Here is a 27920-nt window from a genome sequence, read left to right as displayed (position 1 = left end):
AAACTCCTCTCACACACACAGCGGAGCACACACATCACTTGGAGAAGGTAAGATACAAAAGGAACGTTTTTATTTAAAATGGTCTCAGAATGTAGTGACTGATGGCACTCTTTGTCATCTTCATCATTGTCATCATCTACAGTTGTTTAACTATGTCTTCAGTTTGTTGTTAAACTTTAGGGGCATGAATTGGAGTTAACGGTATATGTAATGCATTGGAGGAACTGGTGCATACAGATGCAAAGCCTGTGCTTTGATATAGCTGAAAAAATTGATGTGTCTAAAAGATATTTGACAGATATTTAGGTAATGTTTTCAACCAACTTGATTTTCATAAACCAGAGTTTAACTTTCAAATCAAACGTGTCTAATTTGTTTTTTTGTGCCACTGACATCTGCTTTGTAGGTGGTTACGCATTTAAATGCAGGCTGTCAGTCATGTAAAAACTGTGAAATCTTAGTGTATGAAATACTTCCATGGTGGTGAATCAGTAACGAGAGAGAAATTGTGTTGATTGTTGGGCTGAGGCCATGTGGTTTTGAAATGCTGTGCCACATTCACAGGGACTCATGGCTGAAAGAAGGGCTATACCCATGCTCATCATTGCTCTCACAGTAAGATTTGATTAACCTGCACTTGAATTGTTATAATAGCAAAATGCTGCATGAACAAAGTCACTAAGATGAGGTTGATGTCTTGTTTCACAGTTGGTGATACTTAACACATTTGCACCATGCTCTGGGGCAAATGTTAAAATAGGTGTCCCAGAAAACTACGATGGTATTTTCCCATGGTACTTAGCCAAGGTAAGGCAGTTCCTTTTTTAACTTATTCTACAAAGAAAAGTTCTTCTTTTGTTCACAGCCGTCATAGAAAACAAAATAGATGTATAAATCTCATTATTTTCATAATCTTACCATCTGAATGTATTACAAATGTGAACATATGACATTGCAGTAAATGAATTCAAATGGAAAATCAGCAAAAGTGTACAATATTTAGGGCAGTTTTTATTCTCATATCTCATATTCATAAACATAGTAATTTGAGATGAAGGATGGCAGTAACATTAACCCTGTATGGCCAACAAGCATTAATCACAACTGGAAAAGAAATGTTCCAATACCTGCTCATAGAGAATGATCTCTCAATATTTGATCAGATTTAATGCACTCAAAGCCTCAACATCAAATCACTACATTTCTTCAAGATTAACCCAGGTAAATGCAAAAGTCTCCTGCCAACCTTATGAGCTTGTTTGTCTTTTAGTTATGAGGAATGCGGTAAAAAAAATCATTGCAGAAACCAAAGGTTAGGTTAGTCTCTTTTCTCCCCCAACTGCACTCAAGGTTAAAGATGTATGAACATGCTGTCATCATCAGTAGACTATAATTGGAGTGTTCACAATGTTTTTCAGGCGTCATACCCAGCCTCTGCATTCAGTCCAGCTGGGTGGCAGGCGGGGTGTTTTGTTCATGCGTGTCACTCAGACATCCTCTGGATAATTCAACAGCATGAGTAGCTGGCACTTTAATTGGTTTCATTGTGACGTCACCACATCTTGAATGAAACACAGTCATATTTTCACTCTTTGCGCTGAGACTCAGTGTCATTAACACTCTTTAAATAGCATGTTAATGGTCAGAATGGAGGAGTTGGATAATAACCCCACTTTGTGTTATAAATGGAAAGGACATAATAATTGCTCCGGATTCGTTCGAGGTAAAAGCTCTTCATGATGGTCTGTACATTAGAAGGGGCAACACTTGTCAGTTCTTGTATTCTAACTTTTTGAATGATCCATTTTGCAAACCTTACAAAGTATAAAAGCACTTAAAATGTCACCTCATGACCTGGTATAAGAGAGATCAATTTTAATGACTGATGTTTTTGCTTTGAGAGGACCTTTTTAGTGAATTTCAAACATCTGTACCAATTGATCAGGCTGAACCTTTCTGCAAAGTATTACAGTGTTGCATTATTCTTTTCCACAATAATTGGGTCATCAAACAAGTTGAATGGTAGGATGTTGGCAAAAAGAAAATTTAATTGATAAAGCAGGCCTTACTCTGTATTTTCTTATTGTCAACAAATTCCATTTAAAGACCAAAACCAACAATGCATTAGTCATCTGTCAATACTTTCCAACCTCCCTCCCCAGTCTGTAGCCCCAAGCCCATTCATTCCTACTAGAGATTTAAACCTTTGAAAACAGGTCACAAATAAATAATTTCATTTTCTTCTCAGTAATTCCCTAAAATAGGTACTGTAGTTTTGAGCAATATGATGCGTTGATGCATTTTTAATAGTCTTTGGACAACAATGGGGATCTATGGCACAGAGGAATACACTACACCGGGCTCTGGCTAAATGTATTACTTCCTAGTAGACTCAAGTTATTGTTGGTTTTGGTGTTTTCATGGGACTTATTGACAGTAAGAAAAAATATTATTATATTAATATTATTTTTTTTGGGGGGGGGGGGGGGGGGGGGGGGGCAAGTGGAAAACAGCTGCAGATTCTATGGGTTTTATATTATTGAATCTCTTATAAGTCAACATTTGACCACACATAGTACAAATTCAAATCAAATCACTAGTGGCTGCAGTAACTACCCTATTTGCTACCCTTCCCGTCCAGTCCTGCACTTTTATTGTTTCTGCATATAGCGTGCATTTAAACAGGAACACAACCTGATGTTTTATGAATTTTACTCTGCTGCACAGCTCCACAGCCTGCCAGGTAATTACAGTGACGTGGTGGTAAAGGGGGATGATGAGGGGATATTTGGAGTCGACGCTCAGTTTCTGTATGCCCTAAAACCACTGGACCGAGAGAAGCAGCCGTCTTACTCTCTGCAGGTATTCATCATATCATATATTCGTCATGGCATTTTCATGAATAGCAGTCACAAATTCTTTAATTTAGGATAGATAAACAGCATAAAATTCACATAAATTACAAAAACCATAATCAGGTTTTGGATATTCTTTCCTATTTTAATCATGAGATTTATGTGCTTACTGTATGCTTAATAATGTATGAAGAATTCATCACTCAGTAGAATTAGTATGACTGTGTGCCAGCGTGTAATTCAAAAATGCTTACGGAATATGTTTGTGTGTTTGTGTGTGTACTGCAGGTGTCCTACAGAACATCTGTACACCATCAGAGCTTCACTATCGAAGTGTTTGTCATCGACAAGAACGACAATGTGCCCACATTCATTGAGGAGAGCATGAGAGGCAGCGTGCAGCTCGGGCTTCTCAAAGGCACGAGAAGCTTAAGCTCTGATGTCACCATGTTGCACAACCTTATTCAGTCTGGGTCACATTTGTCAATTCTGCCAAATGAAATACAAATACTCATTCAGTTTTAAACAATGGAGAACATGCCTAATGTATCCCTGGAAACTGCCATTTACTCTTATCCTCAGTTTTAATAGAATTAATGATTTGATTACACTAAAAAATATTTTTCTGCAAACTGTCACAGGGCTCAGCTATCACATCAGCTCAGATACAATATCCAAATGTATTTTATGTTAATTAATTAACGCTCTGTTCTTGGAAGAGATGAGCAATAAAACCATTGTCAGTAAAACATGAAAACTGAGGCTGCAGAACCTCTCCAAAAATCCTAGCTCATTCTACTGCATGTGTGGCTTTTTATCACCAAAAAGTCATGATGGTACATACTCTGTTATGGGCAGCTTCTTATCTTGTTTTTTTTTTTATTCTAAATTGCCCACAATGAAGGCTGGTGATATTATTGCACATTGTCATGTATGTGCAAAACAGGCTTTTTGCAGCTGTATCATCTTTTAACTTGGGTACCAATATCCTTATACCTATATACAAAACCAGACACATATATGTCTTTGGTTTTGATTGAAACATCCTGATTGGTACAATCCATGTTTTATCCCTTTTTGTATACATTCAGAAAGGTAATGTGCTCTGAGTTTGTGGTGTGGCGAAACGGTTGTGACACAGAAGGTAACTTTTTTGACATTGCGCCACCCGTGTCTCTCAGGGATCCCGTTCATGCAGGTGGAGGCGCTGGACCGTGATGACCGCAACACCGCCCACGCTGAGCTGCGTTTCAGTCTGATGGAACAGACACCCAGGATTCCCTCCAGTCAAATGTTCTTCATCGACTCCATCACTGGAGAGGTTTCCCTCACTGAGGAAGGTCAGTCCTGACAAGATACTGAAGGAAAAGTATCAAGTTAATATCATACTTTGTTGGTCCCCACAGGGAAATTTTTGGATGCATGTTTTTTTTTCAGTGAGGTCAGCTACTGGGCAGCACTCCTTTTTCAGTGTATACTTGTTTACAGATACTAGGGCACAAAGTGTACCCCAGTTTAGGGTAAACATGCCACTTCAGAGGTCTATCTTTTTCATATGCTCGAGAATACTTTCTCATTTCTAATTTTGTGTGCTTGCAGTGTTCACACAGTTCACATGGTTATGGAACAGAAATGCCAAATAGGTGTTTGAAGTAGTTTAAATTAAGTCTTATACATAGTTTGTCTACCAGAGAGCACTGACAATTTTGTTTTTCATCTGTATAATGTCTGGGACGATATGTATTGTCACTGGATTTAGAAACTCTAAAATATTGATCTTTATCAGCCTCAAAAGTCCAGTATTGGTTGGGCTTTAATTATGATGTCATTGCTAATATGGAAACAATCTCTGGTTTGAATAAAGTTTTTGAGTGTGTGAAGAGGAGCTCTAATACTTGCCAGAAGCCTACTACTTATTGCAGTTTTTAAAATAGGAATGAAATGGGAGAAAATGTAATGAATTGATTGAATGAAACAATGAACGAAAAGGCTCACTTATACATGAAAGACAAGAAATAGACATTTCAGAGAAAAACTAGCATTTATCTGGTGGTTCGGGTTGGTTCAGAGCTACTGTTAATATTAATGTTAGAAAATACGAAGTGATGCAAATATATTGGCCCACAATTCCTTTTTGAGTCAAATAGACTTACATATACAGTACACATACATCCTCACACACATGCAGTGAAGTCCTGTATGCTGATGCTATTTCCAGAGCTTTCACACTGCCCCTTGTTACGGCTTGGCAGGAGCTGGATGACTTTCACGCTTGCCAGTCCCTTCCGGCCCACACTGCTGCTGCTGGTTTCCACACAGCTTCATAATACCAGAGAAAATCGAAAATGACCTCCTTGATTTTCTACTAACAGATGGTTGTGATAACCTTTATACTGGTTTGCTAATCTTATTTCCCTGCCATCTCAGTAAGAAAATGAAAATTAATAAGTTAGATAAGTAAGTAAGTAAGTAAGATAAGGAAAGTATTCTAAATTTAGCATGGGATCTGTTTAATGTTTCAGTCATTTGAGGTAAAATATAGTCAGCTAAAACTTTCTGTGTTTCCATAAGCCTTCATGTTTCACTATTTTTGTATCTCTTTACATTTATTTTCTTTTGTGTGGCCTTTTCCTTATATAGGACATTGAACACATACAGTATCTTGTCATGAAACAGACTAAAATATATGAATGACTGTATAAAGAGGTTACTGTAAGTCTGAAATGAGATTGAAAAAACTGATGTTGAAATATGTCCTTATATCATCTATTCCAATGTGACCACCAGGAGCCTCTACTCTGGACCCAGAGATGTGTGGCCGCTATAAACTCTCAGTGATGGTGAAAGACATGGCTGGAAAGGCTAACGCTTTCTTCACCACTGGCATTGTCACCGTTGAGGTGACTGGAAACACCTGGGCATCACCTGACCCTGTGCGACTACAGGAGAACCTCCCAGGCCCGTACCCCATCCCCATCTCACAGGTGAGGTGGCAAATCCCTCATCAACATGTACTCAGTCAAACACTTTAACCCATCTACCCATCAGCAATAAAAACACTTTTACTTATTCGATTTTTACTATAATTCACACAAACAACTCGGACTAAGTGCTGACTTTATTGTTAATGCAGTTACAACTGTGATATCATATTACTATGAAACAAACAGTCAATAACCTGGACAGAGTAAAGTGGCATCGTATTGCCAGTTGCTGTTTTTAGAGTCTCTTGGGTCATCCTAAGTGACCAAATACTGAATTATTGATGCCGTTCAAATGCCATGGATCCTTTCCGGCTACCTCCTGACTGAGTCACTTTAACTCCCATAATCACTCACTCTCCCACCCACCCTTCACCATCACCACCACCACCACTCTGAGGGGTATTATACAAACCCAGCAGCTTAAAGGCAGAATCCAACCCAAGAAAGACTTCAAATATGTTATTTTAATCATATTGCATAACTCATACTATACTTTTTTAACAATATTTTAACAAGGCTGCCCTCATGTTGGTCAGCATTGAAACAGTCTGTAGTGATGTCATCTAGAGGCAAATCATGACTAACTCCATAGACAATCATTCTTGTTTATTTTGAAAAATATTTGACCAATTATGTAACCATGTCTGCTGTGGCAGTACATCATTCCATTCGAGCTGAAATGATTAATCATTTAATCGATCGATCCTACTATTAGTTCTAAAGTACAGTTAAATAACTTCACAGTGTGTATATTGCAGCTTTGTTGGAGTCTTTAAGAAATCACATCAAAAACAGTTTCGACTGTAATGTGTAATGTGTGTGATCTCGATGCACGTCTGCCAGTCAGGTAAAATGCGGCTCTTTCTCACAGAACGTTACAACTAAACATTTGTAAGCTAGCCATGCTTCAGTGGCTTGACGACTAATGTTAATACAGGAAGTCATGACCAGAATCGTTAGAGCTTGACAGACAGGAGCCTGGTTTTCTGTGCAGTAGTTATTCTGCCTGTCTGACCAGTAGAAAGCTCCTTCCTTGTGGCTAACAAAATCAAACTGCTAATGAAGGCAGGAGCACTGCTCTATGTTCACAATGTCCTCTGAAAATGACGATAATCACGGTAATGGAAATAGTGGAAATGGTTGGCAGTACTGATACCATCAGAATGTTTCACCGCGGCATATAGTAAAAAACTCAAAAATGTGTCACCTGATGATATCTGATCATCAATCAACTATCTCGTTAAGTTCTATTTAAAAGAGACAGTTTTAACTTTTGTAGGAATGAACTGTCCTGCATTGTTGCAGTACTATAACATTTAAATTCTGTTCAAAGTTGTCACCTCAGGTTCTCGTAACATATCACTGTGTCTGTCCCTTGTCTTTTGGCTGTTAATATTAGCCATATCAGCTATGGCTATAAATAACTCAAAAGCCCTCAGAGGATTTGTAACACTTGAAAAAAAATCAGCTAGCAGTGGCACATATCCTTTGTGAGGATGCTTATTTCATATGTCATAAATTCATGGTTATTTGAGTTCATACAACCATTAAAAAATTAGTAATAGTATAAATAAGATGTTAAAAGGGAAACATGGATAAAAAAAAAGTCTAAAATATACCACCTTAAAACAATTTTTGGTTGAAAAAATTTAGTGCTCTTTAAATAAGGTTTTATTGTAATTTAGAGTGTAACGGGTCACATGACCAGAGTTTAGTTAAGGGCATGACCATGGCATTGTGCGTCAGAGTCGACATGGATGTAGACGAAAGACCCCCAAATGACCTTATTCCGCACATGGTCCCAGATAGTATAATGTGTGTTGATGTGCCTTTACATGGACAAAGTAACATGTTTTCAGTAATTTTATTTGATTTCATCACATTTCTGTTGTGCTTATGTATTTGGGCCTGATTATTCATGGACACTAGCTTGAGAGACTTTAAAAAATGACTGAGACTGTATATTTTAAACTTTTTATGTCAGTTATTTTCTTGTATTTTTCACGGTGTCTGGTGACGAAAGAGAGACAGAGATAAAATAAATCTTCAAAAGACATCTGTATGATGCACGGCCATTATTTCATTGGACCAGTGTAGCTACAGTACGCCTGCGTGGGAAAAAAACATTTTATTCATTCACTTCTGAGAATTGTGGAAACAAAAGAGGCTTGCGGTGATAATTCCGATGCTGAATTAAATGCATTGTGCAGGTTCTGAGAGTCACTGTGTCCAGTAGGTACATTACAATACCTCCCCCTCCTCCTGTTTTCTCCCACCTCCCCCTCACTCGCCCTCAGCCTCTCATCTCTCCTGTTCTAACAGCCCCTTCCACCCACTGAAAATGTGTGGATTCACAAGTGTAGGCACATTTGATTTTTCTTTTCTTTTTTTTTTTTGGTCATATTTTCAAAGGCCAATTCAAATCTACAATAAAATCTATCATGTATTATATCTGTCATGTAGTTTTAATTCCTAATAAGTGCTATTTTACACAGCTTGAAAAACATCTGTGCCACTATATGTAAAAGGTACTATGTGAGAATATTTTACTGAACAGACTCCCCTTCTGTATCTGCTTACATTCTGATGAAAAATGTGTTAAAAGAATGAGAAATGAAGATCATCACTGAAATATCCACATAAAAACAGTTACAGTGTCCCAGCTATCCCCATCCAGAATCTAAATCACAAAACTGGATTAGGTTAACATGGTGTTTACTTGGGGGAAGCCTCATTTCTCCCACGCTGAGTGATCGTACTGCTGCGCTCAGTAGGTGGTGGGACTAACCGCTGTTATGACACACACACAGATAGTCATGTTCAAGGACCCACTCTATGGATCTCACCTCCCCCCACTGTCTCCAGATAAACGAAGCAGTCATGTCCACATCTACTCAACTGTAACAAATTTGGACTTTTACTTGTGCTGACACCATCCATTGTGTGACAACGACTTGAAAGATGCTGAAATCAATCTGCTGCTCATAGTGCACTTTATGTAGTTTTTGCCATCGTCCGTTTCTGTGTAAAAATCAGTTATAAAAGTAAGCCGAGATTGCTGTGTGATCAATTTGACTGATTCTGCAATCAGATCAAAACAAGCTCTGGCTGTAATTTTAAATATGAAATCCAGGCATTTGTTATCAGTACTTTTGCGTCATTGGGGCTAGGGAGGTTAATTTCAATCTGGTATCTGTTGCGTGGTTCTGATTGCCTGCCTAAAACTTTGATTGTGTAATGCAATCAGTACAACTACTTGAACTCAGTAATGCAATCTATTGAGACTTTGGAGTGGAATAGAGGCCTCAGTGCCTATCAATGAATGATTCAAGGCTCTTAACTGCATTAAATAGTCAGTTTTCACTGTTAACTAAAATCTGATTATTTGTTGCTGAATTAGTTTGAACCTCACTAGACCTTCTTCATGGTCTCACAATCGGTGTTCAATATTACAAATGATATTTGTATGAACATGGTGCTTCAGCTAACATTAGTCATCAGAGGTGATCTCACGTTAGTGAGAATAACACCAACATTAAAGCTACTATAATCAATATTTTTAGAACAACAATGGTTCAAATGACTATGTGTATGTGGAAGCAGATGCTTGTAATGACAAACCCACAGAAAATTATTAACCTGACACGTCAGATGGTTTGTTACACAGAACCATCTGAGAAGTCTGTTTGGAAAAGGTCAGGCACTTTCAAAAAATACTTGGCAGATGATTGGATGAACCATCTGTCTATTACCGTCTATCATGGGCTATCGTTTCTCGCTGTCATTACACCTAAACCACGCCTGTAGCTGCCAGTAGTTCCAGGATGACAATTGTACCAAACCAATAGTGGTTTGACCACAAGTGCGTAACTTGAAGCCTGACAGGATGGATTCTTGTGTGATCTCATGATCTTGTGAATCCAGTGAAGAGAGTTATCAGCTGAGCCTGCAGCTGCCCCCCTACTCTATAGAGCATTTTATGGTTTTACACCTACAATTTTAGTGTTTTGGTTCAGTCTTACTGCTCTCATCAGTGTTTGTTAGCAAGATACCTCTAAGCAGGTAGTGTGTGGTAGGACACAGACATTTACTGTGTCAATAAAATTATCAGTATCATGTTATATCCATATTTTATAGATCTACAAAAGGCCTTTCAGTATCAATTAATCTTCAGATAATTTTCTTAATTCATTAAAAATATCATAAAATAGTGAAAAATACCCAGAGACCAAGGTGACATATTTGGATTTCCTTGTTTTGTTTGGCTAACAATCCCAAACTGAAAGACATTCAGTTTACTATCAATATGACAAATGAAATAAGCAAATCCTCACATTTGAGAGAGTTGTTGTAAATTAATTTCCTGTCGATCAACTAATAGGTTAATTGACAATTTGTTTCAGCTTTAATAGTTGTTAACAAACAGTGAAATATGCCAAAGTTCACTGTGTATTGATAACTATTAGAGCTGAAACAATTTGTTGATTAATCAATTAGTTTTTCCTTTCCATTGTACTGTTTTCTGTCATTTACACCACAGAGACACCAAGGCGCTCAAACACAAACCATTCAGGGGAGACAGAACACGCTCCACAAATACTGACAGAGGCAAAACAGATGACCTCATAGATATGTTGTATAGAACTTTATATAGTGCAGTCACTGATCATTAATCAGCCTTTTAAACATATCACTTTAAAGCTCTGAGGTCCAGAAACACACCATAACACTGAGAGGCAGCCAGCTGTGTGAAGTGGCTTTGTGTATACAGAAGCATAGCGTTTGGGCAGCCATCTCCAAAACAAGGGAGAAGTGTGTGACAGTAAGATGAGGAGATACACATGCCCTGGGTGTGCATCAGCTGTGCTATGACCAGGCTCCTCTCCTTGTTGGGTGCTGTTTGATGGCTACTAGGGCCCTTTCAGCCCCACTGCACAGCCCTCTGTCAAGGGCTGTAAAGCAGAGTGGAAAATCCCCCTCAGCCTGCATAGTTAGTTTTGGCTGTGCTCTCTGTTCCACATCATTGTCAGCGCATTTGGTTGGCTCCTTATCGTGTAAACAAATGGTAGCTTAGCTTTGTACTCATGCATCACGCAGGCCTTGTTAAATAGCTGTCATGATAATTTTCCTAGATAGATACCACTTAAATTCATTTTATAAAACAGACAAAGCAAGGTGTCAACATGTTAGTCATGTTTACAATACTTTGCTGTGGTATGTGGGATGTTGTATTCATTAAACTTTTTCTTGTGTGTGTGTGTGTGTATGTGTGTGTGTGTGTGTGTGTGTTTATGTAGGTGAAATGGAGTGGAAGTCAGGCAGAGTACAGTCTGGAGGGGGAGTTTCCAGAGATGCTCTTCACCATCAGCAGAGAAGGAGTCATTTATCTCAACGCCCCTCTGGACAGAGAGACACAAGACCAGGTCTGTAAACCTGCAAGCTAAACATCTCCAGCACCTAATAACGAATGTTCAAGTTTATGATTACTGTTTAAAATGTCCAAACATGAGGGCTGTAGGTGCTACACAGCACCTTTATGAAGTATGCAAACCTTTTTTTCTGTTTATCCCTGCTTTATTGTGATTGTTTCACATGTGATAGTAAAAGAACACAGCTGCAATAGACTCTTTATATTAAGTTGCTCTGATTTAAAGGCACATTATTTTCTGGTTCTCATGAGATTCTTCTTTTCTAAAACCAACAAAATCCTATGTGATATGCTGCAGAATTTCTAGTGCTGCTTTTTTCCCTTCAAGTAATTTTCAGTGCATTTCATTATCTTTTAATAACTCTCAGCAATAACCAGATAACCAAGGTTTTTAAATCAAAATGCTAAAGAACAATAGGATGTGACACACTTAAGGCCACTAAACAATTTCTCATATTGTTCATCAAGAGTAAACTTCTCTTTGAATTGTCTTATTATTTATAGCTTAATAATCTTCTAATTAAAAGGGCCTTGGCACATATTATTGCAACAAAGCCACAGGGAACAGTCTATTTTTAAACTGCACAGGAGTAATTAGGGAAATAATCTAAACCTGAACCTCCCTGTGGCAACAAAAAAAGAATTATTTTATTATGACAAGGATTATAAAGTTAAAGGCTTCATTTCAAATCTTGTTCACTTTAGGCGAGAGACAGACAGATCATTATGTGTTGTAGGATTACAAATTAAACTTCACGTGTTTGCATTTTACTCTTGAGTTTTGCACACAACTTAATCTCCTGAGAGCTTTGAATGGCTCACTGAACAGTACATTCTGGCACAAATGCTCAAGTGGCCAAAGAACAACGCTGAGAGACTGAGCTACATTAGTGGATATGACTAGTGTATAAACACATGCTCCTGGCACATTGCACTTTCTGTCTTCTCTAGTGACCGTTTAATGGGAAAATGCTTCATCAGCCTGATGCCTTATGGTCAGAGTTTGGCAATTTATATAAGAGATAACATCACATTTGTATTTCTGTATACTACAGGACATTTAAATGTATTAGTAGTTTTAAAATGTGCATAACATTAGTAGAAGTAAGGAAAAAGAGGAAAAGGTGGAAAAGATATAAGTTATTTTTGCTATTTTGTTTGAAGTAAAAGGTTGTAGATGCATACGTACCATCACTGCTAAATTGATTGATAATCTGCGGACGTGCTAAAGAGCAAATAAATGCTAAACATATCCAAATACAGCTCCATTAATCAGTCTGTATCCCTCATGAGTGATGGTGCTGAAAGAGCCTTTTCACTTTGTTAGTTGTGTGTCCTCATCTGTGTCCGTCAGAGGTGCAGAATGATGGATGTAGAGATTCAGGGAGCTTTTTTCGCACTTCCATCCATGTTTACCAGCTTACTCCACTTGCAGGATCCTCTCACTATCCTATAAATTTGGTAAAAGGCACAAAGGGAAACATTCTGCACTGCTTACCAGTTGCTCTATGGGGTCTACATGTGAGGTCCAAAATGGGGAAAACACCTTGAACATGACCCGATATGTCCAACTGTTTGGAGTGTCTTCTCTTTTTGCCTTGTCAGTTCCAGATCAGCATTGTGGTGGAGCGTCCAGATGGCAGAGAGATTGCCAAGCCTGTGGAGTTGAGAGTGATGGTTGGTGACGCCAATGACAACAGACCCACCTTTCCACAGGCACAGTACCATACTGTGGTCAAGGAACTGGCTGCTCGAGGTAAGTGACAACTGACTGTATATCTTTAGCATTTAGAGAAGAAAATTTAGGAAATATTTGTGAGAAATGTATTGATTTGTGTTACAATTTTGCTCCCCCAACATGTGAATAAATATTCTGATTCATAATTTTTGTAAGAAATTGGTTACCATCTATAACTGCCTGAACCATTAAATTTAGTATATATATATATATATATATATATATATATATATATATATATATATATTTTAAATGCATCAAAGTTTCCTTGTAAAAATCCACTTGTAAATGGTTGTAAAATGTAGTTACTTTTGAAATTAGGGATAACCATTTAACAACACAAGGAGTCCTCTGAGTAATCCTTTGTAACATTTGCCCAGTAATCGGAATATTGTTTTACAACAGCAATAATAAGGTAGAGGAAACACTGGCTGGATGGGACATTGCAGTGATGAAATGGCTGAGAGTGCCAGATACCTTTTGTGAAGGCAGATTGGGATTTTTGCCAAGACACTGGGGAAGGCACCCGCACTCTATCAGTGCTCATAAAAACCTCATGGTGTGTTGTGACATATCAGGTCTCGGCATAAAAGCTTTTTTGTTGATGCTTTAAAACAGTTGGTTCTCGGAAATGAATTACAGAGGACAATCTGTTAATCTAAATGGAATCACTGAGTGAGGATTAAATGAGAAAGCTATTGTTATATCCTTCCTCCCCCTTATTCTCTCATTCAGAGCGCTATGTGACTGCAACTTGTTGCAGAGAGCAAAAACATTTTAGGTTCTTTGGCTGTTTTACAGAAACTGAAAGCTGAGGTAGAGCTGTTTGAAAAAGTAAGAAAATGAGAAATTAGAAATGTTGACTCTCGGATGCTCTTGCATTTCAGAGGGTTTATTTTAAGTGTACTTTACTGGTGTATCTCTCTCTAGGGACGGAAATCCTGACTGTGCAGGCAGCCGATAATGACGATCCCAAGACAGACAATGTGCGGATCTTCTACCGTCTAGTCGGCCAAATCCCAGAGAGTCCACGTGCCCTCTTCAGAGTGGACCGTGACTCAGGGGTCATCTCAGTCCAAGCAGACAGTATGGAGGGCACAGCACCACAGTACACTCTCACCATTACTGCTGAGGATGCCAAAGGTGATTATTTGTGGAAGAAGTATGAAAATAGCGCATCATTAAAATAGACTTAACAGACCAGGATTCTCATCACTATCCTCTATGTAACTAGTGATAGTGAAGCACAATTAGTGGGTTTTTTATGAATATTTGTTTCATACAAATACAAATACTATTTTTTAAATTATTTGTTTTCGGGGGAAAAAAAACATGTCAAATACCAGCGCGCAGGTCAGTTACACCGCTGTCTCAGTCTATCTCCTCTGCTCTGCTGTTACGTCTATCAGCAGGTCTCAACAAGGGGAGTCACATCCGCCTGCTACATGACGCACATTTCTTTATTTGGACATCACTCCCAGAGTTGGGGGTGTTCCCCAGAGATAAAGCTGAGCTACTGACACAACCAAAGTGCTCTCAAGGGACTCTCCGTAACCTGTTGTTCCCCTTGTCCACAAAGTTAGGTTGTAAAAAATAGGCAATAAATGAAAAGTGCAAAGCAAGAATCACCTTTGAAGTTCTTCCCTACACATTACATGCTGTACTGTCTCTTTGTTATGGGTGTATAACTAGGTAGAGGTCTGTCTGCCATGAGGTGATGAGTAAAGTTTTAGCTCAGTAATCAATGCAGTCGTCTATGATCTGGGAGACTCCAGTTCGAGATCCAGTGTGGGGACCTCCTTCATAAGGTAGTTTATTCATGAACACTTATTGTAACACTTTGATTTTCTAAAATTGAAAGCGTAATAAAATAAAAACAGGATGTTTAAGCCTCTTTCCATTTTTACTTGAATACAAATACAAATACAAATAATTTTGCTGCCTCAACAAATACAGATACAAATACAAATACTGGGCTCTCTGCACATCCCTATTGAAGACTGGCCAATCACTATATCCATCAAATGTCAGTCAATGAACAAATCCGAGAGAGAAGAGGGAGAAAAAAGAAAGCAAGTGCTGTGTTACTGTGCCAGTAAGGAATATAATGTACACACATAAAACCATCATAATGAAACTGTCACAAACAAAAGTTTATTAGCTTTGTAAGCTAGTGCGTCAGTAGCTTTGTTGACACTATATTGTCCAGGGGATGTACAGTATGTATGCTAGCCTCTGGGGTGACAGATGATGTGGTCCGCATGACTCATGGATCAGGATGTGATGGAGGCAAGATGAGGTACTTGCTGTTCCAACATATTTTATTTGTGTAATGTAATGGGCTGACCCTGAGTCACTAACAGAAGTTGTGATGATGTCCCTGGCAGGTCTAAACAGTTCCTGCACTGTGGTTGTGACGGTGCAGGATGAGAACAACAACCCACCAGTCTTCTCCCAACATGAGGTACGAGAGCACATGTTCAAGCACACACACACACACAGTAAGTCACACTTCTAATGCATCGGTCTGCTCAGGACATGATAAACAATAGCTTTTGGAAAAAAGGCAGGCCAAACATCGCAGGCCATAATAAGTGGCTATTGGACTAAGGACTGTGAATCCGCTCTGCAGGTCAGTGATCTAATTTTCCTGGCGGGGAACTAGATACAGCATGCCCTCTAATCTCAGGCTTATAGAGATGGCACCATGTTATTGGAGGAGTTTTATTCTGTTCTTTGTACTCTAAGTGGACAGTGTTCGTAGAGTTTAATCAGATAAAGCTTCCTTTGGAGAGAAGTTTCCACTCATTTATTTATAGCCCACAATCTACATCATGACTACAGAATAGCAAGAACATGTTTAAAATTATGTAAGAATCAATGTCATCATCATTTCTGTGTGAGCTGGCTCTTTATTTCAGCAGCATACTAGCATGAATCTAAACAAAATAATTCTTATAGTGGCTCTCTGCCCGAAATCCTTTTAGTATTAAACACTTACTCCCTGCTTGAAAGGTGGCTGTAAAAAAGCTTGAGTGTAGTCATGTTTTTTTACAATGAAGTGCATAACAGGAAAAAGGAAAACAATTTTACATTTATGAAAACTTCTCAATGGTAATTACAAAAAAGTTCCTGCACACCATAAAGTCTACGTACGTACGTGGGATCAAAAACTCTTAAAGGTTCCCTGTGGAGTTCCCCTGTAAACAAACAAAAGTTATGCTTATTCACTGTTACTCACCACATTTCTTTGGGGAACCACTCAAAAAAAACCTCTCCATAGTGCTACTAGAGGCCAAAAACTCCACAGGGAACCTTAAACATAAAAAGAAAACCAAAGAATCCCACACACTGTCTATCACTTGAACTCATTTTAATAACAGGTTTTAGTCCTCAGACCAAACCTGTCTGTACCGTTTGATTGTATGAATTTTGCCTGAAGGTCTGAGGACCGAAACATTGTGTTTGTGAGTTCAAGTGATGGATAGTGTGCAGGATTCTTTGGTTTTCTTTCAATGGTAATGTTTTGACAGTGGGAAAAAATGAAATTAGCGTCCTAAGTTTCTTAAACTATTTGGAGCATAGTCATACTTCAATTATTGTGCTGTAGTTTTAGTCAGGTCTCCCTTGCAAGTGATTGTTTTCTACCTTATTGGGACTGGCTAAGCAAAGTTTAAATTTAAAATAAACTTTGGTTTACAGCTATCTCTGAATCTGATATCCCATAAAAAACATGGTTTTGGGTGTAGTTTTTGGGTAAATCTGACAGCTATTACATTTTTTTCCATTGCATCCTCATTTCCATTTTATATATTTGTATGGAATTTTTTCTTAGTGATCCAGTTGAGAAAGGCATTTCATTCATTAAGACTGCAGTCACAGGCCCAGCATGAAATGGGATGAAGTGGTTTCCCTCATTTCAACATAGCTGCTGGTATGAAAGAAAAATAGACTAAAGATAGGCAGTTACAGAAAATCCCCTCACTTCCACCCACATGTGCCGCATAATAGGAGCGAGAAAACTCATGAGGGTTGGGAGCAATACGTGGGAGAGCCATCATGCTGCGATAATGGGGAGCCAGTCTCTGGCTGTTCTCTCTGTCAGACCATAGTGGCACTGAAAGACTGCAAGGACATTATGAGCTGTGAAGGAACGTTTTATTTTGAGCGAGAAGAGAAGGTACTGTCTTGAAGTTTAACAGCGGAAACTGGCAGTCTAGTTTTGGCAAGAAGGTCCAGACCAATAATATAAGACAGTGTTGTTCAATGCAGATGTACAGACACATTATTTCATAATATCAAATTTGTTCTTATGTCATCAGTACTTGTGGTATTCCCAAAGTTCAATTAACACATTAGGATTAACCCACATATCTTTTAAACACTGGTGTTTCTGAATGGTACTTTTCAAACTGTTACAAACAAATATGCACACTTACCACAGACACACACACACACACACACACAAACACACAGAGGTGGAAAATGCTCTTGAGCGGGGTCACGCCTTAGTAGTGCAGCTTTTTCCATGGCTATGTGAAGGCAGCACTATAGGGGGTGATGTGGGAGGTGAGTGGTGACAGGGCTGGGTTCAGCGACCCTGTGGATGGGGCAGCCAGATCAGAGGCATGGCTGCTTCACTAGAGGACATCTGTGAGTGGCAGATTAAAAGGCTGTCTAAACACACAGAGGTGTGTGAATAAAGGTCAGCTAACACCAGGAGGGCAACGAGGGGCAAAGGTATACTGACATGTAGTCACAAATAGTCATATCAGCACAGTCAAAAAATCGAGCAGACACTCATCTCTGATGGGTCTTTGGCAAAAATTACAGTGGCTTGTAACTGAGATAAATATTAAATAATATCATTTAATATTTAATGCACCTGTTAATGCAGTCATTTGAGAATAATACATTTATATACATGTTCAACTAAATTACCCTGCCTCCAATATATATATCTTTGTAACAACACTACATTTTGGGGATCTTCGCCAAAAATGTTGTGTCAGAGGATAAGAAAAGAATATTGGTTTATATGCTGTTATCAAATTATTTTAGATTCTAAATATCAGTATCGTTTCCAAAATCCAGTTGCTATCAATAAAGAAACAATGTTTTAATGTAAATGAGTAATTATAGCAATAAGAGGTATTGATGCAACTTTGTCATGGACTTTATTGACTTGAGGTAGGCGTCCACTACACATAGACACACTTCAGTGTAGGAGTATTTTGTTGATAAATGAATGGTTTCTGCTGAGTGATCATACATTTTCTGTCTCCTCCCCATCATCAGTATGGGCCCTTTCACATCCCAGAGGATGCTCCAGTGGGCACCACAGTCACAGCTGTGCTGGCAGGGGATGCTGATGTTCGAGGAGGAGACAGCTGGCAGGTGGACTACCGTTTAGAGTCTGGAAACGAGGAAGAGGTCTTCATATTAGTGACAGACAAGCAGACCAATGAGGTCTCACTTGTCCTCTCACAGGTAAAGAACACAAACCATCAATTATCCTCTGTTGACACAAACACACACACACACAAACACACACGTGCATTTAATGGTCTTATTGATTTCCTCTCTAGCTCATCCCTACTAAGATCAACTTAAAAACAGTGATTCAGATCAGAAACTCTTAATAAGTCCAAAGTTAACCCAAATTGTTGATTATGTTTATCGTCCTGTTTATTATATGAGAGTGTACAAACAACTTTTCCCTCTCAGAGACAGAGATATTAATGTCAAGGACCATTTTTGGCATGATTGCATGTATCTGTTCTTGGCGTCACATGTAACTCAAGTAATTTTTACAAGGACATGATTTTAATATCACAGTGTGAAGATGTGAGGCACAGACAGAAAGGTTGGAAAATAATATTCCAATACGTCAGTACTTCATTCCCACATGCGTCAAATAATAAAAGAGTCCAGATGACAATGGAATGTTTTAGCCCAATAATCTCTCCTGTCCCCGGGGTGCATCGCCCTTCGCCTGCCTCCTATAATCCAGCGGGGCGTTTTAGGATGTGTGGGGAAGTGTGTGTGCATGTTTGTGTGTGTGTGTGTGTGTGTGTGTGTGTGTGTGTGTGAGGCGGTGTGTGTGTATACTCTATGATGTGCTCTCTGTAAGTGGGCCAGGCAGGAGACAGTCTATTATTTTCGACCTCTCTGTGGGAGTTGACGAATGTGATTGAACTGTGTGTCACACACGCTCCTCTGAGATAAAGCAGGAGATGTCTAAAAGCTAAAAATGGATCTTGTTGCATTATTTCAGATTAACACACAAAGACTTCTGCTTTTTAGAAATGATATCATATTGCACAGATTAAAATCTTGTCTATTCGAGCAGCTGTGTTTAAAGCACATGTGCTGACCTTGGGAGAGTCCACTGTAACTAATACCAAGGAGGGATACTGTTGTTTATTTAGCTCACTTTAGTAAAAATTAAAGCTTAAATCCCTCACAAGTAAAACCCCAGTGGATTAAAATGCACTTGAGCAAATCCTTTAATTCATTGTGTTACAGTGTGAGGTCAGCACCAGAAGGCAGACACATTTCATTATTAGAAATTACACACTGCTCACAGCCCAAGTGAATAATTAAATTGTGTGAGCAGACACTAATGGCAGTTTACCACACAGACTAGAAGCTGCTGAGGTAAATGTATAATGAACCAGGGGAAGTGAGATGAATCTAATCAGGATGGAAGAAGAGTAGACTTTAGACATTACATCACATGTAAAATCATTTTGTTAAAGTAAAATTACATCAAACTTCTTTAAGGTAAAGTGAATCAGGGCTTGTTGTAACGGTGAAATTAATTATGTTAATGCACCCATTTACCATTAATTAATTAAATCACCAAATAAACCCTCAATACATATTCATCCATTAGTGACTAAATGTGTGAATCATTGGTTTGAAGTGTAAATTTTGTGATGTAACAAAAATGAATCATGAGAATGACGTTAGCAGGAAAAATAATGCAACCATAATAATATTACATGAATGTTATATTTATGACAGTTCTATTTCTTGTAAGCTTAATTTTAAATCAGAAAAATGTTTCTAAGCTGTAATGTGGCTTAAGTGAAAAAATCGAGCCGAATAGCACAGGACGAGCCAAAAGAGACAGGTATGCAATGATGCTACAAACACAAAAAAAATACTGGGTTTCTATTGGGATTCATTGCCATGAATCTGTCCAGAGTAGAAAACAAGAGGAGGGTTTGAGTCATTATATTTCATAGATTAGTATATCTAAAGGAATAATAATTCATTATCATAGGAAAAGAGATATCTTTATAGGAGAAAGAGAGAAAATTTGACTCAAAATGAAGGCAAATAGAAGCTTATGATATGCACTAAAGAATGACAGAATAATGCATCTCACCCAATGGGAACACAGTTATTTAAATAAAAGCATGGAGCGTAATTCGATGAATAATTAACAGTACAAATAAGGCTACAATGAGATTACTAATTACAAGAAGAACTGGATGATTATTAGTTTTAGATACACATTCTGGAGATGTTTAAGGATTGGGTAAGGTTCAAGGTATCTGTCCACTGACACCTAATTCACATTTTAAATATGCAAAGAAATGCAGAATCAATCAAAAGTAATTCCACCATGTGAAGCATTTGAGCAATATAATGGTTCAGATGACTGACTGTAGCCTCCAGATAGTCCGGACACATGTTCTGATACACGCTGAGTAGTTTGATGCGTCACTTCCAGTCAACAGCAGTGCTCATGCACCCTCCAAGGTCTCTGTTTCCTCTCCCTGGCAACAGAGACGCAGTCAGTCTGAGCAGCATGATGTCAGGCCACACTGGTTTAATGATGTCTTGTTTTATGGGAAGACAAAGCAGATTTAAGGGTAAAACAGGACATGAAACACAAGCTTCTGGACAGGATTCAATAATATTATTCCTTGGTCTTAAATTTGATTCTTTTGCCTCTAAAATCTGTAAAATCTTAAAATTCCCAACAATTATTCAAATTACTGACTGCTGTATAACTGGTTTGTCTTATCCCATTATAAAACCATGTTTTTAATCCCTTAAACAAAGTCAACAGGCTACAGTCACTATTTTTAGTGTCAGATTACAACTATCCTATCATTTGAAATCTAATACTCCCAACTTTGCTGCAAATGTTTTGAACCAAAATAGCATGTACTGCTAATCGCAGAGCAGCAGTAAAAGTAATAAAGTTAATGAAAAGATTAGTTTATGTATATGTTAATTTTGCACTCTTTTACAATTTAGAATTTATATATTGACAACCCCACAAGAACACAATTTCATATATATAATCTATGACCAGACTTACACAAATCTGTTTAACAGTGTTTATACAGGGGTATTTTTACAAGGTCACATAGTAGTCGCAATCAGTGCATCATCATGGAAAATGTTCAATCATGACACAGTGAATCGATTGGATCTTTTCCCTGTGACTAGAGTGTTTGCTTCATATTGGAAATACAGAACAACGCTGCCAGTAAATCCAGTTTCCTTGGAAGAAATGTAAGGGAACTGGAAACAGACTGTGTCCTGGTCCCCTGGGTTCATCCACACAATGCACACAACCTTTTTTTCTCAATTGTATCAGGGCTTTTAAAAATAGGTCCAAAATATTTGGGATCAAGGTTTTGGTGAATTGGCCCTTAAATGTAAAGACATTTTGGACATTACAGATAATTTGTATGTCATGTTTTAGAAGTTCAACAAAACTCTCTAAACTCTGTTGGATGTTGACACTTAAACTGAGCTCATGTCACCAATAATGTGTTCCTTCATCTCTGTGTGTGTATGTTTATCTACGTTTGAGCAGGTTCTTGACTTTGAGCGTGAGAGTGAGTACATCCTCGTGCTCAGTGCTCAGAACCCGGTGGCTCTGGTCCGTGGCCGCTATGGTCCTGCATCCACGGCAACAGTTTCCATCTATGTCGACGATATAAACGAAGGTCCAATTCTCTCTCAAAGCCATTATGAGGTGACTGTCAGAGAGGGTGAGGAACCAGGGCGAGTTATTGCCACCATCCGAGGTTATGACCCTGATTCTCACCCAATCAGGTAAATCAAGATATTGTTGAGTGCTGTATGAATAATTATCAAAGTCATGGAAGAGACATTAAGTTTCTTAGTTCTTATTTCACAGAGATGCACATGTGGTTCTTCCTGTCTTTTTCATTCCAGATATTCTCTTCAAGGGGACACTAAGAAGTACTTTTCAATAGGGAAATACTCTGGTGAACTAAAGACTGTGCAGGCCTTGGACAGAGAGGAGAACAGCACGTACACCATGGAGGTTATTGCAGTGGATGGACGTAAGATAGTTTTACTAATTAAAACAAAACTATTTAAATGAAGGGCTATGGCCTTAAGCACATATTCCATCCAACTGTGAATTAGTAATTAAATTACATGTTATTCAGTGTTTCATTTTACTACAATACCAGTCAATAGTTTGAACACACTTTCTCGTGAATGGGAAGGTGTGTCCAAACTTTTGACTGGTACTGTATGTTGACTTGTTCTTTGAATTTCTTCAGATGTACTCTTAAATGTAACAACTCATTAGCCCAATTTATTTTTCCTCTCCACTGAAGAATCCTCATTTAACTTTGAAATTTCATAACATTGTTTTGCACCAATGCACACACACACACAAGTACAAAATACTGAGCTGCTTACCAATTTAGACATCTTCACATCATGACAGTTTGTTCTTGTTTTATACACGGTATGTACAGTAAATGTTGATAACCACCTGCAAACTGTATATCAGCTTAATCTGTCGTTCAGTAAACAGCTGTCATGATTTGTGAGTATCTGGTGCTTAAAAGAAATGTTAGCTGCCCTAAACTTGTTGACATATTGATGAATTTTTGTTCCTCTCAGGAAACTTTTCCTTATCTGCTTCCACCGTGGTGACTGTCCAAATCTTGGATGTGAATGACAACAGTCCGGTGCTGGTTGGGGATTACTCCTGGAAGTACTTGTGTACGCCTCGTTGGGAAGACCAAGCACTGGTGCTAGCCTCGCGGGACAGCGATGGGCCGCAGCATGGAGGACGACTCAACTTCTCCCTGCGCAGCGATGCTACAGTCCGACGCAACTGGAAGCTAACACCGATCAATGGTGAGGTGTATACAGACTAGGTGAACCCAGCCAACCCACAGCATTCTGTATTAGTCTTGTGATTCACCAAGAAAGAGAAAAGATGATTGTTCAGTATATGAAATTAACTATCAAGGGAAAAAAGGTACCTTTTTTATGCTAAGCTACTTTTTTAAATTAATTTAACAAGTGAAACAAGCATGTATTATTTTTAGCCAATCCTTGACAAAATTAAAATTTTATAAAACTGGAATGTTTTATTATAATTCAAAGATACTCTGAATGCGCAAACAGGAAAAACTCCATATCATTCAAAACCAGCCTCAATGGACAGATTGAACACATCTTCTTGTAGTGTGCAAGAGATTGACGATTCAGCTAAAATGGCTAGGCCCAAAAACAGTCTAGATCCAGCAAATAGATTACTCATGACAAGTCACGTGCCAGAATTGGCTCTGATCTGATTCTGGGTGCCAACACTGGCTCCAAGCCAGCCTAAGTGCTGCAAATTGGAGCTAATTCTCAACCTAGATCAACCCAAAAGTCAAAATCTGGCAACCGTATTGGCTTTACATCTACTCGCACCAGAATGCAAGCTGACACCCAGTTGGCCTGCTACCTGGGTTGCTGTCAGCAGTTAAACATGTTTGATTTTTTGCCATGCCAGGCATTGCTTGAGGGATGGCAAGAGCCTGTCTGTCAGTTGATCAGTCAGTCCACCACTTTGGTTCAGACTGAAATAACAATAATAAGAAAAACAACTATTTGATGGACAGACATTTAATTTTACACAGACATTCGAGGATGAATCCTAAAGACTTTCGTGAGTCACTAACTTTTCCTGTAGTGCCAAAAGCAGATTGATGTTTTTAGCTTGTAGTGAAATATCCCAACAACTATTAGATGGATTGCCATGAAATTTGGTGATTCAGGTCAAAATTTCAACTAAGCAACAAGGCTGAGTAATGTGTCACTACTGATAATTGGACTTTTAAGTACATCCAGTGGGCAGAGCATGACGGAAGCTTGGACTTACACCGATTAATAGGAATTAAGATAGTAAAAATGCCATCCTTCTGTATGGTACAGAAACTCATGTCTACTGTCAAGGAAACGGATCTGGCCCAGAAGATGTGCAAATTGCCTTGTTCTATTTTCCTCCTGCATGATTTTTTCAGTTCGATCTGGGATGGGAGGTAAAATGTAATTACTCTTTTTTCTGCAGTTGTAAACTGCTAGTGTTGGGCTCATTTAATGCAAACTATTTACTGCTGTGACGTCTGTCATTAAGTCATTCACACAGCTCAGCCACTTCCCTCTCAGGTTTTTTTTTATCTCCCCCTTTCACTCTGCTGTTCCTGTTGGTATTGATTGAGCCCAGCTGTAATTATATCTTCTGTGTAATTTCTTTGGCGTCACTGCTGGGTTCCTGCCAGCTAATGGGGGCTAAAAGAGGAATCTCCCACAATGCTTTGCACCTGGTAGCAGCCAGTAATGGTCGCACCAATAATGTGTAACATTTCATGAAAAGAAGAACCTATGTGCGTGTTTGTGTGTGTGTGTGTGCACACATGTGTGTGTGTGTGTGTGTGTGTGTGTGTGTCGTGACCATTCATCTCAAGTCTCTTAGACTCTAAAATGTGCCATGTTCAAATGACTGACAGTTCCTTTCAATGTAGAAATTATTGGTTCATTATTGTTCATAGCAGTAAGGAGAAAATGTAATATATGCATTCTGCCTGTAACACAGCACCACCATTGGTGTCTGTGTGCGTGTGTTGTGCGTGTGTGTGTGTGAATGGGTAAATGAGAGGCAAAAATTGTAAAGCGCTTTGTCCGTTAAGGTAGAAAGGTGCTACATGAGTGCGGTCTATAAAGCATTTTCTGATAACACAAACATTCAAAAATAATTTTAGGTGGATAGGAGCTCACAAAATAAACCTGCAAAGATGTCAAAGCAAAGATGCAACAGTACAGTGAAAACAACATTAACAGTCTCTAGAGAAGTGCTGCACAGCTCTCCCTGACTGACAAGTGGAACATGAAGGGGAATAATGGTAAGGTGTAAGCGTAGGGTTTAAGACCCTCAGATAAGGGTTCAAACAACTTGTTAAGATGTTTCTCTTCACTGGCCAGGGCTTTTACGTCATGCAACCAGGCGTGTATTTTAGACTGATTTACAGAGATAAGATAAAGAGTCACACACTCCAGACCTCTCCATACACAGCTCCATCAGTCTTTCTGCATTGTGTAATGGGATGGATGTCTGCAGTATTTGCTTTAATAGGTTTTTTCCCATTTGATAGTAGAAATGACAGCAAAATATTTCAAATTTACATACCAGTATTGCAGTTACCTTCTAGGGGATGTAATGGAGCATTTAGTCTAATTTAATTTTTTCAGTAGTGTCTGTTCTTATTTAAGTAGTTTTGAAAAATGCACTGGTGTGAAATTGTAGCACTGCACAGGAGGTTATACACTTTTTGTTTTTTTTATGAACAAAAATATGTCACTATATTTTCTGATCCACCTTGATCTACAAGCACCATACCTCTTTTTCCTCTTGTTACTTCTTTATAGTTTAATGTCATCAAAGGTACAAAAGAATTCAGTGGGGAACTCAGACCTTCTTGTCAGAGCTTTGTTTAAGTAAATGTTATCTAAATTCAACTATATGAAGTAGATTTGTGTTCAGCATGCAAATCATTACCTCATCATTCAACCAAAAATTAGTACATGATTTTGTCTAAAGCCTAATTTTATTAGTTTTTTTATTTTATTTTTACAGTATGTGACATTTTTACAGTATGTGACTTTTTCTCAACCAACAAGCAAATGTTTTGTACCTCAGATACTCACACCAACCTGTCCCTAAACATCCCATACCTGGCCCCCGAGGTGTACACTGTACCCTTCACCATCTCTGACAGCAGCTCTCCTCCCAGGAGCACCTTCATAAACTTGCCAGGTAATGCTGACACTCCTGCTGATGAGCTAAAGTGAGCATGGGGAGGATATGGGACAAGAGCATAGGAACAATCAATAGAGATCAACCCCTGTGTGCCAGCTTGTCCTAGCTCTGTTCTTGTTTATTAATGATGCAATGGGGCTTTATAAATGATTTTTCTAGGTTGATGACTATGTGGCGCTCTTAAGACTGTGTTTTGCCCAATAATAACCTGCTGACACCTTACATACATCGCACAAAAAAAGCATAATTTCTCACACACTGGTCAGGATAAACAGTTGGAAAAAAGATTAGGGTTGTACGTGAACAGAGTGCTCTCCAAGGTTTTCCTCTCTGCAATTTTGCAGTCAGATTAGATTTAACTTCTGGCACACATCTTACAAAAAGTCACATGTGATGCATATGTGAAAATTATATTTTAGGTTGTTTCCTTCTATGTGAAATTCAGTTTTCATATATGAAACAAATATTGTCATATGTATAGCAGGTAAAATTCCTATTTATCATCATTGGAGCCATTTTTTACAGTCTGAGGAAGTGTTTATATCTTAAATCAAATTGTCTTGGAGGAATTAAGCACCAAACATCAATCCTGACTGTAACATTAATTCTTTAGGTAAGTTGTATTCCCTGTTTGTTGTTTAGTCATAACTATTGTTGTGTGATATTAAAAAGTCTGGATCTATGAGTTGTTTTTGTGTTTTTCCTCTCAAATCTCCTGTTAGTGACAGTGTGTCCCTGCAACGTCAGAGGGAACTGCAAAATGGCTGCCAAGCAATTGCAGGGCATGCCAACTATCCAGTCTGCAGTGGGCATTCTGCTTGGCACCTTTGCAGTCATAGGTAAGCAGAGAGGCAGCTGTGCAATCCATCATAATGTATTAGATTTGACATGTCCTCACGATACTAATTACTGCACTTTACATACAAATGAGCGGTAACATACTGTAGTGACATTGCCGAATATCTCAGTGTCTGTTTTTCTTTATTCCAGGCACTATCCTCATTGTTGTGTTTGTGAGACTGTCCTACCAGAACCCTAAACGGCCAAGCAAATCTAACCAGGAAAGAGTCCCACTGAAAATGTCGATCTAAAAAGGATGTATTCTGTCTTGCTGGACCAACATACCAATGTTGCTGTAGAGGATGTGGCGGAGAATGTATGAAAATGAATCTAGTTATTAGATCAAAGTTGTGATGTACACTGACCTGAAAGCAAAATTAGTTTTTAGATTAGTCAAGATGTCTTATGCATGTTTAATGTTTGGAAGATTACATTGTCTTTTATGTTTTAAGTTTGTTATTTTTTTATTGCTATGGAGTTGGTCGTTCGTTTCAAGATGGTGCCTCCTTAACTTGCTCATTCTTGTTGTTAATTTATGTTAAACACATCTGGTTATTGAGTTCTCATGGTATTTATTTAATTCCTAGCTATGATAAATTGTCACACAAAGACTGTTATAAAACCATAAACGAAAAGAAACAACTCTGTAAATGCTGAGATTTGATTTGTAGTTTAGTTAATTAAACACATCAACAGAATTAAAACATGTTACTGCACCACAACTGTGTAATTCTATTTAATTATATATATCCTTATATATCTTTTCATTTTATCAATTCATACATGTGTATGCCGTACTTTAGATATGAGTCTGTTGTACAGTACTTGTAGAAATGGATTTGGTCACTTTTACTGCATGAAATCTTTTCCTTTTACCCTCTTGCTGCTTGCTTCTTCTTCATTATAAACTGAAACGCACCCAGACAGCCTGAAATCGTCCTGTGTTTGTAATTGCATTAGTGGCGCACTC

At 38.4% G+C, this 27920-nt stretch overlaps 1 protein-coding gene across 1 annotated transcript; it reads left to right on the top strand.

The window, feature by feature from the left end:
- The first annotated feature begins 17 nt into the window (after positions 1-17).
- cdh16 (cadherin 16, KSP-cadherin) lies at positions 18-27861 on the top strand. The gene is made up of 18 exons (XM_044351744.1): positions 18-47; positions 565-615; positions 709-807; positions 2728-2862; positions 3144-3273; positions 4037-4195; positions 5643-5839; positions 11137-11262; positions 12873-13023; positions 13936-14148; positions 15393-15469; positions 18304-18495; positions 21851-22092; positions 22216-22346; positions 22921-23160; positions 25991-26107; positions 26833-26949; positions 27101-27861. The coding sequence occupies exons 2-18, from the start codon at positions 571-573 to the stop codon at positions 27199-27201; spliced, it is 2472 nt and encodes an 823-aa protein (XP_044207679.1). The 5' UTR covers positions 18-47; positions 565-570; the 3' UTR covers positions 27202-27861.
- The last annotated feature ends 59 nt before the right edge of the window (positions 27862-27920 follow it).

Source organism: Thunnus albacares, chromosome 1 (assembly GCF_914725855.1).
Source record: "Thunnus albacares chromosome 1, fThuAlb1.1, whole genome shotgun sequence".
NCBI classification, from domain to species: domain Eukaryota; kingdom Metazoa; phylum Chordata; class Actinopteri; order Scombriformes; family Scombridae; genus Thunnus; species Thunnus albacares.
Note: the sequence above shows the minus strand (reverse complement) of the source record. Positions and strands in the feature narration are given on the sequence as shown.

What these genes read in the sequence shown, in the direction of transcription:
- cdh16 (XM_044351744.1), top strand. Translation starts at nt 571, where the DNA reads ATGGCTGAAAGAAGGGCTATACCCATGCTCATCATTGCTCTCACA. An exon ending in GCAGCTCGGGCTTCTCAAAG is followed by an intron (nt 3,274 to 4,036) that starts GCACGAGAAGCT and finishes CGTGTCTCTCAG; the next exon opens with GGATCCCGTTCATGCAGGTG. An exon ending in ACCCCATCCCCATCTCACAG is followed by an intron (nt 5,840 to 11,136) that starts GTGAGGTGGCAA and finishes GTGTTTATGTAG; the next exon opens with GTGAAATGGAGTGGAAGTCA.